This window comes from Cynocephalus volans, chromosome 9, assembly GCF_027409185.1.
Source record: "Cynocephalus volans isolate mCynVol1 chromosome 9, mCynVol1.pri, whole genome shotgun sequence".
In the NCBI taxonomy this organism is placed as follows: domain Eukaryota; kingdom Metazoa; phylum Chordata; class Mammalia; order Dermoptera; family Cynocephalidae; genus Cynocephalus; species Cynocephalus volans.
Window position 1 is genome coordinate 46,601,705 of NC_084468.1, and position 17,368 is coordinate 46,619,072.

Below are 17,368 nucleotides of genomic sequence, written 5' to 3' on the forward strand. Positions count from 1 at the left end.
CAGACATTGTTCTAAAGCACTGTCTTACTTAACCTTTGCAGTTCTATAAGGTAGTAGGTAGTAGGTAATATAAGGTTAAAAAAAAAAAAGTAACTCATCCAAGGTTACACGGTAGAGAAGAGAGTCGAACCAGGCAGTTTAAGTCTAGAGCCTTCAGTCATTTGCTAAGGCTACCTCATATTATCATGGCAACTTCAGTGATCATTGTCATTTAAGTATATTCTAACTTGACTATACTACTCCACCCAAGCAGTGTAACAGCTGTTTTCTCCCAGCCTGATATGTTCTAGTATCATATGAAGTATCATTACCATTGATAGCCTCTTTAAACTCAAAGGACAATCCTTATGCAGAAACATCTACATGTTCCCTGTGTGAAGTAAAATAGTATAATAGACCCAGAGCAGTTCAGGTTTACTGAGCTACTATAAAGGTCCACAATGTACAGTAATTTGTCATTGGAAGAGATTGTGAAATAATCTAGCTGATTAATCACCCAGCATCATCAGTGCAGCAACTATTTCCCATAGTAACTCCGGTCAGAAAGACAGACAGTTAACCACTTGTCAGGGGATCTAAAAGTGGTCCTCAGCTAAAAAGTAGCTTTAAAGTGTTGAGGTAGGCAGTAGCACATCAAAGTCATTTTTGAAAGCTTTTAAGGAGCTCTCTAACTACTATAAAAAGTATGTATCAAAGGGTAGAAAAATACAATGTCCATGAGTTAAGATAAAGAACATCAAAGAAATTTCAGGTTAGGTCCCCACACTACAGCTTCATTCTGTGGTTAGACACCCCTTTAGTTTGTTATAAACAAAGACAGTGAGGATTTATAACTAATACTTCTTTTCTAAGAACAGAGAGGACAATTCTTTATAGAAAGTAGCTGGTACCATCATAGCCTAAACTTGACAGTTCAGGTAATCTGGTCTCAGTACTAGCTTAATATGTAAATAACAGCATAGCTTTCTGAGGCACCATAATCTTGTAGCAGGACATAAATACTCTGAATTTGGTAATTCGTACTTAAGCTACAAGTTAAAAATTGCTAATGTAGTTACTGTTGAATAAAAGAAAGGAAAATGTCATTGATAGTGATTTTAAAATATTTAATAGTCTTTCTTTAAAATCCTCGATGTGATTCTTACAGGTTATGTGCCACATAAAGCTGGTGTCATTTTTTGAGAAATGCAGGTGATACTGAAAAATAGCACTGAGGTATTTTTTATTTTTAAAATTATAGAATGAAACAAAGTCTGGATCTAATTTTTACATTTACAAAAAAACAAACAATGCTACTGCTTGGCTCTTCTGCTATAATTTTAGGTTCTGAATACATTACAAGAGTCTGGGAAAAAGCATTGTAATAGTACATGTAGTTTTTAAAAGCTATGCACATCATAACCTGGAAAAATGATCATACAGCAAGCCTGAATGGAGGTAGGCTAATAACACATTTTGACTTTCTTCTCAAAGAAGAGCTTTGAAGAACAAGTGTAACCAATTATAACATCAAATTAAAATGACAATATTAAATTGGTAACAAAATGATCCACATTTTATACAATATTGTATTTCCAAACATGGTCATGGAAATCAGTGAACTTAATATAGCACCGTTGAACCATTCATTATCCCTCATGCTTCTATGCAATTTAGGATTTTGGCATAAGACAATACCTGGAAAAATGTGTCTCTTTTTTATAAATCAATTTTGATTTCAATTAAATGTTTGCTTAAGGAAAAAAAAAATTCTTAAGATCAGTTAGCCATGTATAGCTCCACCCTTTTGGAAGTAAGAAGGAAGGGCTACATCTACTTTTTGATTTAAAACCAAGAACCAAGCAGTAAGGATAGCAATGTCAATAGCACATTAAGAACCACACAGAACATTAGAAAGAATTTGGTTCGTGTTTTCACAACTACCAACTGATGTTTACAAAGAAAACTTTTTTTTGCACTAACTGGTTTCAATACAGCACTGAATTTAACTTTTCTTTGGGCTTCAATCTTTACATAGAGCGAATATGAAAGTGCCATACTGACTGAGGCCCTTCCCCAACTTATACCATGTAAAATAGATTGCAAAATAATTCCAGAATGGTCTAAATTACAGCTGTTCTGGCTGACACAGCTATTTAAAAAAAGGAAAAAAGGACATTTCCTGGCCAACTTTTTTGCTTGAAGATGATTGTCTAGTTATACATCAACCTGAAGATAACATAGCTTTTCCTACATTTTAACTTCTTAGTTAGTACTAGCACAACCATTGCCAGCAGTGTACTTGCACCAGTACAGGCCAACTCAAAAACATACATTATAAAACACCTGAATGTTGTTTTTTAAAGCGATGTCACAGTTTGTTTCTTCAGAAATTTCAAAGCATATATTTGAAAATATATCTTCAATTTAATCCTCAGAGTTAAGGAACATCTTTTACATCATTAAATCCAACTTCTGGTTGACATGCTTTAGTTACCATTCTCTAAGGATCCCTGTGTGTGCTGTACCTACCCTGTGGTAGGAGGATTATGCACGTGAGCAAGAAGGATCCTCAAATGTCTGGGCTTCAAATGTTCAAACACTGCATTACTGGGCAGTGCTGTATATGGAAGTTTTGTTTTATTAAAGGACAAAACACTATAGTATATAAAGAGCAAACTTTTTTTGTAGAAGTTTTCAGTGTATGTACATTGTTCCACCTATATTTAAGGACTTTACTATGGATATGATGATGACAGTCTTTAGAAGATGCTGTTTGTTTTACCAATATTTCTCAAAATGGGCAAAATAGAGGCAGCATGTGCCATTGGTTCTGCTGGCCTTTGGCTGTGTTGGGGAAGTAACCATACAAAAAGTGCCCATAAAATAGAAAAGGCAGCAAGTGAAACCTGAAAAGTTTGGAGCTATATGAAGCAGATTTGAAGGGAGTTACCTTTTTAAAATTTTTTCTTATATGAGTTGAGACCAGGAGGGAAGTGCAGGGGCATCTGGTTTGGGCCCTCCACTGCCGTCCTGAAGTAAAACAGATTCAATTGTCCATGAATAGTCATCATGAGGGCTAGCAATTGCACCCCAAACAAGAGCCAGTTCTCAAAGTAAAAGATTACGATGCAAAACAGAAAACAAACCACAAATAAAATACATGACACTGAAATCACTCTGATGAAAAAGAATGCAAAGATACTTATAAATAAATATATTTAGCCATTTTTATTCGAGAAACCCAGAGAACTGCTTTCAAAGCAATTGTTCCTTTCGACCACTTTCTAACTTTCATAAAAACTTACTGTTTTGATTGTCACTTAATGCAGCACCTCAGTGTTTGCTGGTGGTGGTGATGGAATTTCACTTAATAGTCTCTTCATAAACTATATCCTATTTCTCTAAAGAATGTTTCCCTGGGAAAACCCAGGGCAGCTTACAAAATATTGTTAAGTACTCAAAACAAAACTCGCAAAGTATTTATTTAAGAAAAACAAGGAATGTAGTGTTATGACATAGGGAAAAAAATATGCAAAACAATCACATGAAAAGAAAATACTTTAATTTTTAAAATCCAAGTTTGCTTAATTTCTTGTAAGCTGTTCAACACTTTTAAATATCCTGAATTAATAACTTATACCAACAAAATTTATCTCCAGTGTTTACACAGGAGACATTAAGACCAAATTATACTTTTTTTCCTCTCCTTTAACCAAAGTAGTCTTTTTCTCAGTCCTTCTTGTGCAAAAATATTACAAGAGCAATTCAAATGGAAACGCTGAAATGACATGCCAACATTTCAGGGCACATTTAAAACACTTAGAATAATTTTTGAAATTATTGTATTCTAAAATATTACTACCAATCACTTTTAGATTAGTTCTGTATATCTACACACACAGATGCAATTTTCCTAGACCTCTGAAAACAGGCTCATTGGTCTCTTTTGGTGTCCACACAATAGGCAAGATAGGTTTACAATAGTGTTTAAATGGAACTAGGCATCTACAATCTCTTGACTTCACCACATTCAAAATAAAAGTCAAAGTTCATTTGGCTACCTTGAAATCGCTCCCATAAACCTACTACGGTTCACTGGATCTACACATTTCTCAGAAATGTATCATTTTATAATTTCACCTAAGTGATGATTTTGGGATCCTTTAGAAATGGTTAATGCCTAAGACAATAAACTTTATCAAAAATGAATAATTAAATAAAGTGCTTCTTACATTTCAAAATGATGCTTTTAGACTGTGGTATGTTGTTTTAAAAGTGTGTGCTATTCCTCCCACAAAGGATCCCCAGGCATGAGAGTTGGTTCTTCTCACCTGTCTCAAAAAGCAGCAGCACTATCTTTTGGTAGGCTGACGATAGGCACATTACCCATGCGGATGAGGCTATACTAGAGCTATGGCAAAAGGGGGAAGTAAATTAGAAAAGTGGGAGGCGTGTGGAGGGTTCCTACTATACTCATAGTTATATACAAATATATTAAATATGGTATAAAAATAGTCGACTCTTTTCCTTTGCAATTACTTCACAAGCTCCTTTTAGAATACTCACCCAATCCAAACAAACTTAAAAGGTTCTCTTTCTCCATTCATTATTAAAATGGCAAGTGCCTTTGTGCTGTTTCTTCTCTACCATTTAAAAATTCCAATCAGCTTACTCCTGGCTAGACTCACTCAGCAATATTAATATCCAGTGTTTATACCTTCCAACAGGACTCCTGTGGGACTAAGAACAGGGCCACAGATAATTAATTGGAAAGGTTATAGACTTGAATGACTTGTACACAAATATTTATCAACAAACTGTCAATCACCAAAGAAATACAAAGAAAAAAGTAAAATGCTATTTGCATTCCACTTTTAAAAAATTTGCCTCAAAGTAGTGGTAACATTTTAAAACTCACTGAGTAATATCTAGCTTAAAAGAAATTTCACCTGCCTGTATTGTACTATTATAAAGAGCCCTTTCTAAGGCTTCTTGAACTAGGGTTCATCTCCCTTTAACTCAATGCCCTTTAAAGAACTGGACTGCTTCAGTGCTCCTAAATTCAAGCAGACTGTTTTAAGGCAATGACCAACAACTACAGCACTTATGAAGAATTCAAATAACATTTTCACCCTTCTGTACTAAGTATTCTATAACAAACTATTCAAAATCACTGGCATCCTTTTATCACTTGTATATTCCTAAGCCAGATTTTAAGTGACAAAACAGAGCATAGCACTTTTCAACTATTGACTCAATACAGGATGGAGTTTGGAGACTGAACTGTTGTATTTACTTATGTGCTACTCCTATCCCCACATTTACTTGTCCTCCAATATTTTCCACTCAAAAAATGGAGTACTTTTAAGTGTCTAGGCTCTGGTTTGACACCACTCTTGGCAGTAAATTTACTAATCCTTGCAGTCTCACTTGTATTTGTTAAGCAATACTGACTCACCCTATGCCCTAGCTGTCCAAAGCAAGATACCCAGCTGCAGAGTAGCTAGCATTTTCTTTAACTCCAACAGTTTCTTACCTAAATAAGCTCAACAGTTTCTTACCGAAAAAGTGCCACCAAGAATAAAATGTTTTTAAGAATAAAACTGAATACCTGTGAGAGTAAAAGCACAGGGAAGGTAAGATTTTTAAGAAGCCGAAAGGTGTTCCTATTTGGTATCTTAAGATTTAGATTTGGAAGTTTAATTAATAACTTTGGCTACAGAAATGAAGAATAGGCAATTGCTGAATCTTCATCTGAACGCTCAAGTCTTAGTGGAGGGGGCAGGGACAGCTTTGCAACCCAAATTCAAGAGTAGCAGAAGGAAAACAAAGGTAAAGGAGGAGCTAAGAGGCAGCTGGTGCTACTAGCTCTTCTAACACAATGCTTCGTAATGATAGCAAAGGAAAAGCAGCTTGCGGCTTTTTAAAATTTAGCCAAGTGTCAATTCCAAGCAGGAAAGAAATGAACTGTGAAGAACAACAGGAATTATAAAGGAAAAGTCAGTTTAATTTTCTTTCCCAAATACTTGTGAAGATGAAAAATACCTGAAGGGGCTGGAGTAGGAGAATGTGAGTAAGCATTTACAGATTTATCTGGTGGCTTGTTTTATGTGTTGCTTCTGTTAACCTAAGTACACAGTACTAACAGTTCACCATCTTTATTTAAGTATGGTACTTAGAGGATAAGCCTAAATATAACACATCTCCATATCTTTTGTTAGCTAAATCCATATCACTAGGTATTGCCAATAAATAAATGAGGCACAACTCAGGTATATATGGAATGGCATTTAGGTCAAGAAAGGCAATTTGAAAGGGGAGAAAAACAATGCTGTTGCCATAATCTACAGCAGCAATTTTTTCTACATATATGTATGATCAGGTACATACATATTCTGATAACTATTCTTGATATTCATGGGAATGTCAGAAATTTTTTCTGGAAGATCATTTAGCTAGAAGAAGAGCTTCTTGATATGTTAATTATTGACTCGTATCTCGTCATACTTCCTTTGTAGAAGGGTAGGTACTAATTTTCTTTGGTGGTTTTCTTTTTCAACATTAATTTTCTAATTTAACTGTGGTCAGATATAGTTTTCTACAGAAAGATAAAGTGTGTTCCTTCAGGATGATAGCAAAACTGAGGACAGAAATCTTTCTTAAGAACTGACTTAGCATTCCCCTGACCCCTTAATCTAGCAATCTGCATTAGGTCATTTTCACTGATCAAAATTTTTTCTGTTTAATAACCTCAACTCTTACACATTTTCTTTTAAGACCAATTTTGATTTATTATGCTTGTTGTTTTCTCCTTCCTCAGTAATAATTTTTTATATTCTAATAAGATATTTTCCATTAATCTTTTGTTCTATAGTTGTAAATTTCATTAGTACCATCAAATCTATAAAATGCTTTTTTAAACGTATGTAACTTGTATTTGTTAGAACTTATTAACTTTAGAATATGATACTGCCGAGTGAAATCATAGTTCATGTTTAGAAAGCATGTGAGTTATAGTATTCTAGTGTTGTAGTGAAGGCAAAGCCAATTCCTACCCCTTTTTTTCTTTGTAGGAATATAAAGATCATATTGAGAAAATATTTAGTGACAATTCTCAAATGACTATTTAGCTTTAAGGAAGGATGCTGATGTATGAAACAATTTGAGGATCACATTAATAACTGTGATAGTGTTAGTTTGTCACCTTTTATTTCTACATTATTTGTGCCTCCACTCCAAAAAACTCACAGCAGTCTTCATAGGAACTTAAGAGAATAATGACACTGACACCCACATGCTGTTAATTATGTACTAAGGTTTCAAAACTGCTACTGAAAGCAGACAATGAGTTCAAGATGGTGAGTTATCACCTGAATTTAAATCAAGGCACTATGGGTTTTTTTTCCCTCAAATAACCCTGAATCATCTCTGACTAAAAGAAGCATTGAAATTGTGAAGGATAATAAAAAGATTCCAACAAATCCTAAAAGTTAAAATTCCCACCATTGAGAATGTTAAAAAGTGCCTAAAATGTTTTGTGTGCAAATTTTACTTCTATAACTGAAACATTCTTGAAAGTACTTTCAGGCTTATTGAAAACCATTTATACAAATATTTCCAACTATGAACTATATCAAAATATGTGATCAGAACTCCCAACCATCTAATTTAAAGCAGTGCAAATACTATTTTCAAACATAACTGAAAACTAATGAAATGAGGGATATTTCTGAATAACTTGAAAATCCTGTTGTATCAATAATCTAACCTGAAAAAAAAAATCCATTCCCAGCAGCACATTATACCTCACCGAACAAACTGTGACATCACAGCCAAAGTATGAACAAAAGGACCTGTGCCCTGGAAAAGTGAACAGAACACTATCGTGTTGTAAACAAAAGGAAAAACAATGTATTAGTTTGCACATGATGTCAGAATCTAAAGAAATAGACTCATACCTATAAGGAAGAGATAATGCTTTCATGCAGCATACAAAATGTTTTGCTTTCTCTCCTTTTATCCATACATATACATATTTTTACAGCATCTGTACATAGAGAATTTGAACCCACACATTCTGAAAGTAATTACTGTTCCATCATTATCTGAAAGGATAATGGGCTGGGGGGGCTACCAAATCTACTGGACTGTCTTCATGGCATCATTGTAAGTAAACCCCTGACATGGCAGTGGTGTGTCCTCTATAATACTTGATAACAAGCACAGTACCACTAAAAGTTACTAACATTGTTAGTGCCTTTCTGATTCACTGGAGGTCGTTTCACAGCTGAGCTTCTTAACATTTGGCAAAATATACTCTTTCTGTCAAAAAATATCTGGGCAACTGAAACACTGTCAGAATTGGTTATGTCCCTATGATCATCTCCTGCCAGCTGGTATAATTATATCTGTAGCACTAGGCAGCATTTTTCCTGTAAACTAATCCAGGAACTAGAATACTCAATACTGCATCTCATGAAACTGCTGGAACTTTTCTTCCTATCCTCAGGTTATCTGAGCAACTCTTTATGGGCCATCCCCTTCTTCCCCTTACGTCAGAGAGGAAGCACGTATGCTACTGTGGTTGAACCTTGGAAGGATCGGTCAGACTGTCAGTCCTATGCCGACTAAGTTGCTGCTGTTGCTGAGACTGGTGTTGCTGGTGATGTGACTGAGGGAAAGTGCTCTGTTGTAACGGAAATGCAGCAGAGAGGATGAGCTGAGCTGAAGGATTCCCATGGAGCAACCTAGGAGTCTAAAAAACAAATGAATTATGCAACATTGCTTCACCCCCATTATACTGTCCACATAAGATTTACTCAAGCTGTCCACTGTCCATAGGGACAAAGACCCTTAAATTCTATATAACCCACATCGTTTTTGCTAATTTAAAAATCATATTTTGGAAAACGCTTATAAGGCTTTCCCTCTTTCAAAAGTATGACAGAATTTCATTTTTTAAGAGTCTGCGCTAGAGATTTTATGGTATAGAAAGCAATCTATATCTTCAGACAAGCCACACATATTCTTTTACTTCATGTCCTAAAGATCCAAATTTTAAACAATAAAACTTGAGCTTAGCTACTATGACTATGTAAAACACGAATAGACAATGCCTTTTACACACAGGTTCACTCAGCTGCTTACAACAGCAAAGTTAAGTGGCCAAGAGCATGACTGTGAGTTCAACTAAGTGTCCCATTTACCAGATGTGTGACTTGGTCAAGCTGTTGACTTCTCTGGGCTTCAGTTTATTCATTTACAAAATAGGAATAAGAGTGCCTTCTGCACTGGGTTTTTATAAATATTAAATACTAATATTATTATTTAAAAGCAACCTATAAATGAGGGCAAAGTTGGAGCCTTCAGGCCTGTATGTAGCAGTGTGGTGTAACAAAATAAAAAAGGCACAGGATCTGTAGTCAGAAGCCCAGCATTTAAGATTTGCTCTGCCTTTTATGATAATCTATGTGACCTTGGGCAAGTCTCAATTCTATAAGCCTCAGTTTCTTTCACCAACTTTTTACTTCTGGCATGCTGCTCATTAATCTACAACTCTAGGATACAAAGGAAACTAGCTGAAATAAAGTTAATTTTTTTAAGTGAAAGTCCTTCCCCACTGCTGACAATACAACTTGATGCAGGATTCCTAATTTTAAAATGGAGCTGTGGTGGGTGATTTTTGCAAATGTGTATGAAGGAAACATGCACACAAACAAAAGGACAGATCCTTAAACCTTAAAGACTATTAAGCTTTGCCAAGGACCTTGAGAGTTTTCTTTCTCTCTTTGTTATCAGGAAGTTTGTGTAGGACAAAGGATTCAGGATATTTATGAACCTTACAAGTTTACAACAGAGGTACATTTTGGAACTAGGTATTATGTAACTAGAAAAGCCAATTTATTTATTATCTACATACAAGTGTACTTATGAAGATGCCTATCATATTTCTTTATGGGTCCAATGTCTTTGAGATGCTTTTTTTCAGGAGAAGTAGGGGAGGAAAGAATATTCATTCTTCTAAGGGCTTTTGTTCCCTGATAGATATAGAAGATTGAGATCTTAAGACAAGCACTATCCTTTTTTAAGCTTTTGTTTAATTCTCATCTGGTCTATTTACCCCAAATAATAGTTTAGACTTGTTCCAAATTCTTGTTATTACTTTATTTATAATAATAGCTAACCTGGTTATTAATGGCTGTAGTACAGGCTTCAGGTCTAAGAGATTGTGAGTATGACTCTCAGAGATATTTGGGCAACTAACCTGTTCTAGTTTTCCACATCACTAAGATAAGGATTATAGTTGGACCAGGATACAAAGAATGATAAAATAAGACTGTATTAATGCCTGAATATACAGTACAATATTGAGTCCCCTATATAACTCTGAAATTGATTATATGTGCCTGGCCTAGATGAGGTGGTCTCCAGTACAAATCTAGGCTAGCCTACATTCAAAATTGCTCCAGCCAGGCCAGAAGGAAAGAAGTTAGATTTCCCAGTGAGGATACTGAGGTTCAGAAACTGGTTCTGTTAATTTCTTTGCTGAAGACGACCCTGACCTAGGTGACTTTCTTCTGTATCCTTCAGATAAGTAGATCCCATCTGATATAACCACATAACATCTATGTCTGTATTTTGGTTAATCCCAGCATCTATCACATTTGTTGATATAGTGGTCATACATGACAGCTAGCTATGTGCCTTGAACTACGTTCAGCCATTTACATGCATTTTCTTAATCCATGAAATGTGGACTATTATCTCCATTTTATAGGTGAAATTTAAGGGAGTTTAAGTAACCTGCCAAGGTCACACAATATGTGGTATAGCACTGACTCAATCTCAGGGCAGCCTCAGTTTAGCCCAAGTTCTTTTTTTTAAAAAAAAAGATGACTGGTAAGGGGATCTCAACCCTTGGCTTGGTGTTGTCAGCACCACGCTCAGCCAGTGAGCGAACCAGCCATCCCTATATAGGATCCGAACCCATGGCCTTGGTGTTATCAGCACTGCACTCTCCCAAGTGAGCCACAGGCCGGCCCTTAGCCCAAGTTCTTAACTACAATATACTACACCTCCATCGTACTTCTCCTCTGATGTTAATTTATAACTGAAAAATTATAATAAAACTTAATCCAACAAACAATTTAAGATAATGCTTAAACTAATGAAAAGAAATCCCTCTTGATACCCCTGCCCTGTACAGAGTAGAGTTTGTTGGGCAGCTAGAAAGGAAGAGGAGAAAGAAAGGTATCTTTCCTTAAATTCCCGAAATTCTAGCCATAGAGAGAAAAAATAGGTTCTATATAAAGTGCCTTGATGTGGGAAGGAAGTAGATCACTTACTCTACCCAACATTTCAGATAACTGGGTATGCCCATGGCTAGGCTAAAAGTCTTCCAAAGATTGAACAGGGAAGAAAAAAATAGCTAACCAAGGCAAGCTCTCTTTCTTTGTAGAGATTTAAAATGTACAATAAGCTTTTATGGATTTTTTCAGATCATTTACAAAATTGTTCATTTAATGCCTAATTTCAGTATATAAAAGTAAATGTGTTTGAGACAGCTTCCCCATGGGGAGAATTACCTGTAAAAATTGCTGTGGTGGTTGGGTCAGCTGAGCCTGAGAAGGTTGCTGAACTGAAGTAAGCTGCTGTTCCTGGGAACTCTGTTGCTGCTGCTGCTGTGTTACTGACAATGTCTGTGACTGTTGCTGTTGTGTGGCAAAAGTAGGATAGGCAGTCACCACCTGACCCATAAGCATAGTACTAGGTACCATGACGGCCCCACATGCAACAGGAGCAGTCACTAATTTGGTCACAAGTTGCTGACCTTGAGAAAATCTGTTAAAGAAAGAAAAGAAGCAGAGTCAAAAGTATAAGATGTACATCATAAAAGCCAGTAGACTGAATACAAATCTAAGATAATACTCAATGGTACTGCCAATTTAATTTTTAAAAAGCTGTATGTTCCTATTTTGTTTTATATTTTTAAAGATTCCCTTCGGGATATCAGTAAAACAAAAAATATATATGGCAAATCAACATGTGACAAAAATACAAAGTTTCTGGATATCCACATTTTTTCAAAAGAATAAAATTGGACCTTTACCTCACATCATATACAAAAACTAACTCAAAATGGATCAAAGATCTAAACATAAGAGCTAAAACTATAATACTCTTAGAAGAAAACATAAGGGAAAAGCTTCATGACAATGGAATTGGCAATGATTTCTCAGACCTGACAACAAAAGCACAGGTAACAAAAGAAAAAAAAAGATAAAATGGACATCAAATTAAAAATTTTATGCATCAAAGAACACTATTAACAGAGTGAAAAGGCAACCCACAGATAGGACAAAATGTCTGCAAATCATACATCTGATAAGGGGAATAATCAATATATAAAGAACTCCTACAAATCAACAACAATCAACCCATTTAAAAATGGGCAAAGGTCAAACTTCAATACACATTTCTCCAAAGAAGATATACAAATGGTCAATAAGCACATGAAAAAGTGCTCAACATCACTAATCATTAGGAAAATGCAAATCAAAACCACAATGAGAGATTAGCTATTCAGGATGGCTATTGTTAGAAAATAACCAGTGCTGGCAAGGATGTGGGGAAACCCTTGTGCACTGCTGGTGGTCATGTAAAATGGTGCAGCCACTGGTGTAGCCACTGCGAAAAACAGTATACAGTTCCTCAAAAAATTAAACATAGAATTACCATATGAAGCAATTCCACTCCTCAGGACATACCCAAAAGAAATGAAAGCAGGGACTCAAACATATTTGTACACCCATGTTCATAGCAGTATTAATCACAATAACCAAAAGGTGGAAGCAACCCAAGTATCCAATGATGAAGAGATGAGCAAAATGTGGTATATATACATACAATGGAATATTATTCAGCCTTAAAAGGGAAGGAAATTCTGACACATGCTACGGCATGGATGATGGAGCTTCAATTTGGGAAGATGAAAAAGTTCCGGTGGTGATAGTTGTACAAAAGTATGAATGTATTTACTGACGCAACTGTACCCTTAAAATCATTTAAATGGTAAATTTTATGTTATGTATATTTTATCACAATAAAAAATTTTAAACCTGTATAGATATATGTACTTTTTTCTTTTTATAACATTACTAGATACTTCAAAGCCACCAATAAGCAGCCGTCCACCACATTCATGTGCACTCACCCTGCACAATCCGCTGGACTCCTGAGCTCACAGGTGCCCATGCAGACCTGACAGAAAGACTGGTGGTAGCTCCACCTCCCCCCAGTTGCTCTCCAAAGAGCTGCTGGGCCCTGCTACACTAGTGTACACCAGCTCCCTGACTGACAGCAATCAGGCAGCAGCTTTGCCTCTCCATGGCAGGCTTCTATGCAGCTGCTTGGCCCTGTGGCACCCTGGCAGGCCTGATCTGGGCTCAACAGCTGATCCAGCAACCCTCCATAGAGCTGTCAGGGCCTGCTGCATCTATGCAAGCCTGCTCCCCATATCACAGCAGATTGGGCGGTGGTTTCACCTCCTCCAGCAGGCCTCCATACAGCCACCAGGCCCTACTGTGCCCAGGCATGCCAGCTACTGGCCAGACAGTGACATACATTTCTCTGAAAGACCTTCACAGAGTTGCTTGATCCCCTACCTTGCACCCAGGCACACCTGTTTCCAGCCCATAAGCTGGGCAAGGAAGCACACCACTCCCTAGGAGATATGATCTCAGATATGTGCCCACACCTGACCTAATAGCTGGCTCAGGCAATACCTCTCTGCCTCAGTGAGACTATAAAATGTCTGGTTGTTGGCCCTCTGCACCTGCACACACCTGGCCCAACAATCAGCCAGGAGTCTCCAATACAGCAAAACAGAGCCAGTATTGGTACAAATTACCACAATCCAGATCAATGAAGCATTTGCAGATATCACTGAAGAGGATTACAACTAAAGAAACGACACAGAGACTATGCTACTGAGTCTGGACAATACCAAAGCCAATGCAACATATTCAACAGACATTCCAGGACCCACATACAGGAAAAAGTCATTTCTATGTAACTGACTCCATAAAATTTGGAAAAGCAACTACTCCATTAGATGTGCAGGTATCAAGGTAGGGACTCAAGAAACATGAAAAAGCAAAGAAACACGACACCGCCTAAGGAACACAGTAAGTCTCAGGTAATGACAGCAAAGAAAAGGACAATTACAAACTACCTTTAAAGGAATTTCAAATAACAATCTTACGGAAACTCAATGAGATAAAGAGAACACAAGCAATTCAATGAGATCAGGAAAACAATTCATGATCAGAATAAGAAATTTAACAAAGAGATATATATCATAAAAAACAACCAAACAAATCTCGGAGGTGAAGAATTCAATAATGAAATAAAAAATACAATCGAGAGCTTCAACAACAGAATAGATCAAGCAGAAGAGAGAATTTCTGAACTTGGAAAACAGATCTTTTGAAACTGCCCAGTCAGAGGGGAAGAAAAAAAAAAAAAAAAAAAAGAAAGAAGAATGAAAAAGAATGAAGCAAGCCTATAAGACTTATGCAACACCATTAAGTGAACAACATTCGAATAATAGGTGTTCCTGAGGGAGAAGATATGGAGGAAGTCACAGTAATCCTATTTAATGAAATAATAGCTGAAAACTTTCCAAATACTGGGAAAAATATGGATATTCATATTCAGGACACTCAAAGGTCCCCAATTAGACTCAACCCAAAAAGATCCTCTCTGAGATATCTCATAATCAAACTGTCAAAAGTCAAGGTCAAAGAGAGAATTCTAAAAGCTTCAAGAAGAGCATCAAGTCACATATAAGAGAATCTCCATTAGACTACTCGCAGATTTCTCAACAGAAACCTTGCAGGCCAGGAAAGAATGAGATGACATATTCAAAGTGCTGAAAGAAAAAAACTGTCAGCCAAGAATACTTTATCCATCAAAGCCATCCTTCAAAAATTAGGGAGAAATAAAGACCTCCCCAGGCAAGCGAAAGCTGAGGGAATTCATCACTACCCAACCAGCCTTACAAGAAATGCTTAATGGAGTGCTACAAGTGGAAATGAAAAGGTGATAATTACTATCATGAAAAAGTTCAAAATTCACCTGTAGAGGCAAATATATAATTCAAACTCAGAACACCCTCATGAGGTAATGGTCCTATGTAAATTCTTCAGTCCTCTAGTAGGAAGATTAAAGTCAAAATGGTCAAAAACAGCAATAGCTACAATTAGTGGCTAAAGAACACACAATAAATACAGACATAAACTCAGGCAACAAAAATATAATTTGTGTGGAGGGGAAGTCTAAAGTATTTTCATGTGACCAAAGTTAAGTTGCTGTCCGCCTAAAATAGTATAAAACTACAAGATTCTTTATGTTAGCCCCAAGATAACCACAAAAAAAGAAATTATAGCAGATACACAAATGAAAAAGAGAAAGAAAACAAAGCTTAGCACCAGAGAAAACCACCAATCCACAGAGGTAAATAACAAGAGAAAAAGGCACTAAGGATCTACAAAATAACCAGAAAACAATTAACAAACTGGCAAGAATAAGTTCTCACATATTAGTAATAAACTTACGTAATGTAAATGATTTAAACTCTCCAATTAAAAGACACAGTCTGGCTGAATGGATAAGAAAACAGACCCAATGATATGCTGCCTACAACAGACTCACCTAACAATTAAAGATAAACAGACTGAAAATGAGGGCTGGAAAACAATGTCATGCAAATGGAAAGCAAAAGCAAGCAGGAGTAGCCATACTTATATCAGATATAATAGACTTTAAATAAAAAACTATAAAAAGAGAGAAAGAAGATCATTATATAATGATAAAGGTATTAATTCAATAAGTGGATATGACAATTGTTAACATATGCACCCAACACCAAGCACCCAGATACATAAAGCAAACATTATTAGACCTAAGGGAAAAAATAAACTGCCATTCAATAATAGTAGGGAACTTTAACACCCCTCTTTCAAAAAGGAACAGATTGTCTAGACAGAAAATAAACAAATAAACATCTGACTTAAACTGCACCATAGGTCAAATGGACCTTACAAACATTTACAGACCATTGCATCCAAGAGCTGAAAAATACATTCTTCTCAACTGCACATGAAACATTTTCCATGAGAGATCATATGTTAGGCCACCAAACAAGTGCACACATTTTAAAAGATATAGATCATATCAAGTATCTTTTCTGACCACAATGATATAAAACTAGAAATCAGCAAGAAAAATTCTGGAAACTTTACAAATACATGGAAATTAAATACATGCTCCTAAACCACCAATGGGTTAATGAAGAAGTTAAAAGGGAAATTTAAAAATTCCTTGAGAGAAACAAGAATGGAAACACATCATACCAAAACCTATGGGATATGGCAAAGCAATTCTAAGAGGAAAGTTTACAGCAATAAACGCCTATATGAAAAAAGAAGAAAGACTTCTAATGAACAACCTAACGATGTACCTAAAGGAACTAGAAAAACAATGCAAAACTTTTCAAAGGAAAGAAATAATAAAGCTCAGAGATTATGAAATATAAACTAAAAATACAATTGATGAGCTTGATGAAAGAGTTTTTTTTTTTTAAAAGACAAAACTGACAAACCTTTACCTAGACTAATGAAGAAAAAAAAAGACTCAAATAAATAAAATCAGAAATTAAAAAGGAGACATTACAACTGATTCCACAGAAATACAAAGGATCATAAGAGACTATTATGGACAAATATATGACAACAAATTTGATAACACAGAAGGAATGGATAAATTCCTGGGCGAACACAATTTACTAAGATTAAATTATGAAGAAGCAGAAAATATAAACAGACAAATAACAAGTGAGGAAATTGAATCAGTAATACAAGTCTTCCATTAAAGAAAATCCCAGGACCTGATGTCTTCACTGCTGAATTCTACTAAACATTTAAGGCAGAATTAATACAAATTATATTTAGATTCTTTCAAAACTGAGGCGGAGGAGGAGGAAATATTTCCCAACTCATTTTATGAGGCCAGCATTACTCTGATTCCAAAACTGAACAACACAACAAAAAAAAAGAAAATTACAGGATTATAAAAAATCCCTGATGAACATAGATGCAAAAATTCTCCACAAGATAAATAGCAAACAGAATCCAACAGCACATTAAAAAGATCATTCACCATGATCAAGTGGGATTTATCACAGGGATGTGAGGATGATTTAACATATGCAAATCAATAAATGTGATACACCACATTAACAGAAAGGACAAAAACTATATAATGATTTCAACTGATGCAGAAAAACATTTAACAAAATTCAACATACCTTCATGATAATAACTCT

General features: G+C 35.7%; 1 protein-coding gene across 11 annotated transcripts in view; it reads right to left on the minus strand.

Moving 5' to 3' along the window:
- The window catches only part of CLOCK (clock circadian regulator), a 137,411-nt gene that overhangs the window by 6,245 nt on the left and 113,798 nt on the right, over positions 1-17,368 (minus strand). For 9 of the 11 annotated variants that reach the window (XM_063107282.1, XM_063107280.1, XM_063107281.1 and 6 more), the window contains 2 exons: positions 11,568-11,823; positions 1,294-8,737 (listed from right to left, as the gene is read on the minus strand). In XM_063107282.1, the coding sequence (XP_062963352.1) occupies positions 8,558-8,737; positions 11,568-11,823 (436 nt within the window). In that variant the 3' untranslated portion in view covers positions 1,294-8,557. Of the gene's footprint in view, positions 1-1,293; positions 8,738-11,567; positions 11,824-17,368 lie in introns of those variants that run through there. The other 2 variants (XR_010024413.1, XM_063107287.1) reach the window with 2 other exon arrangements.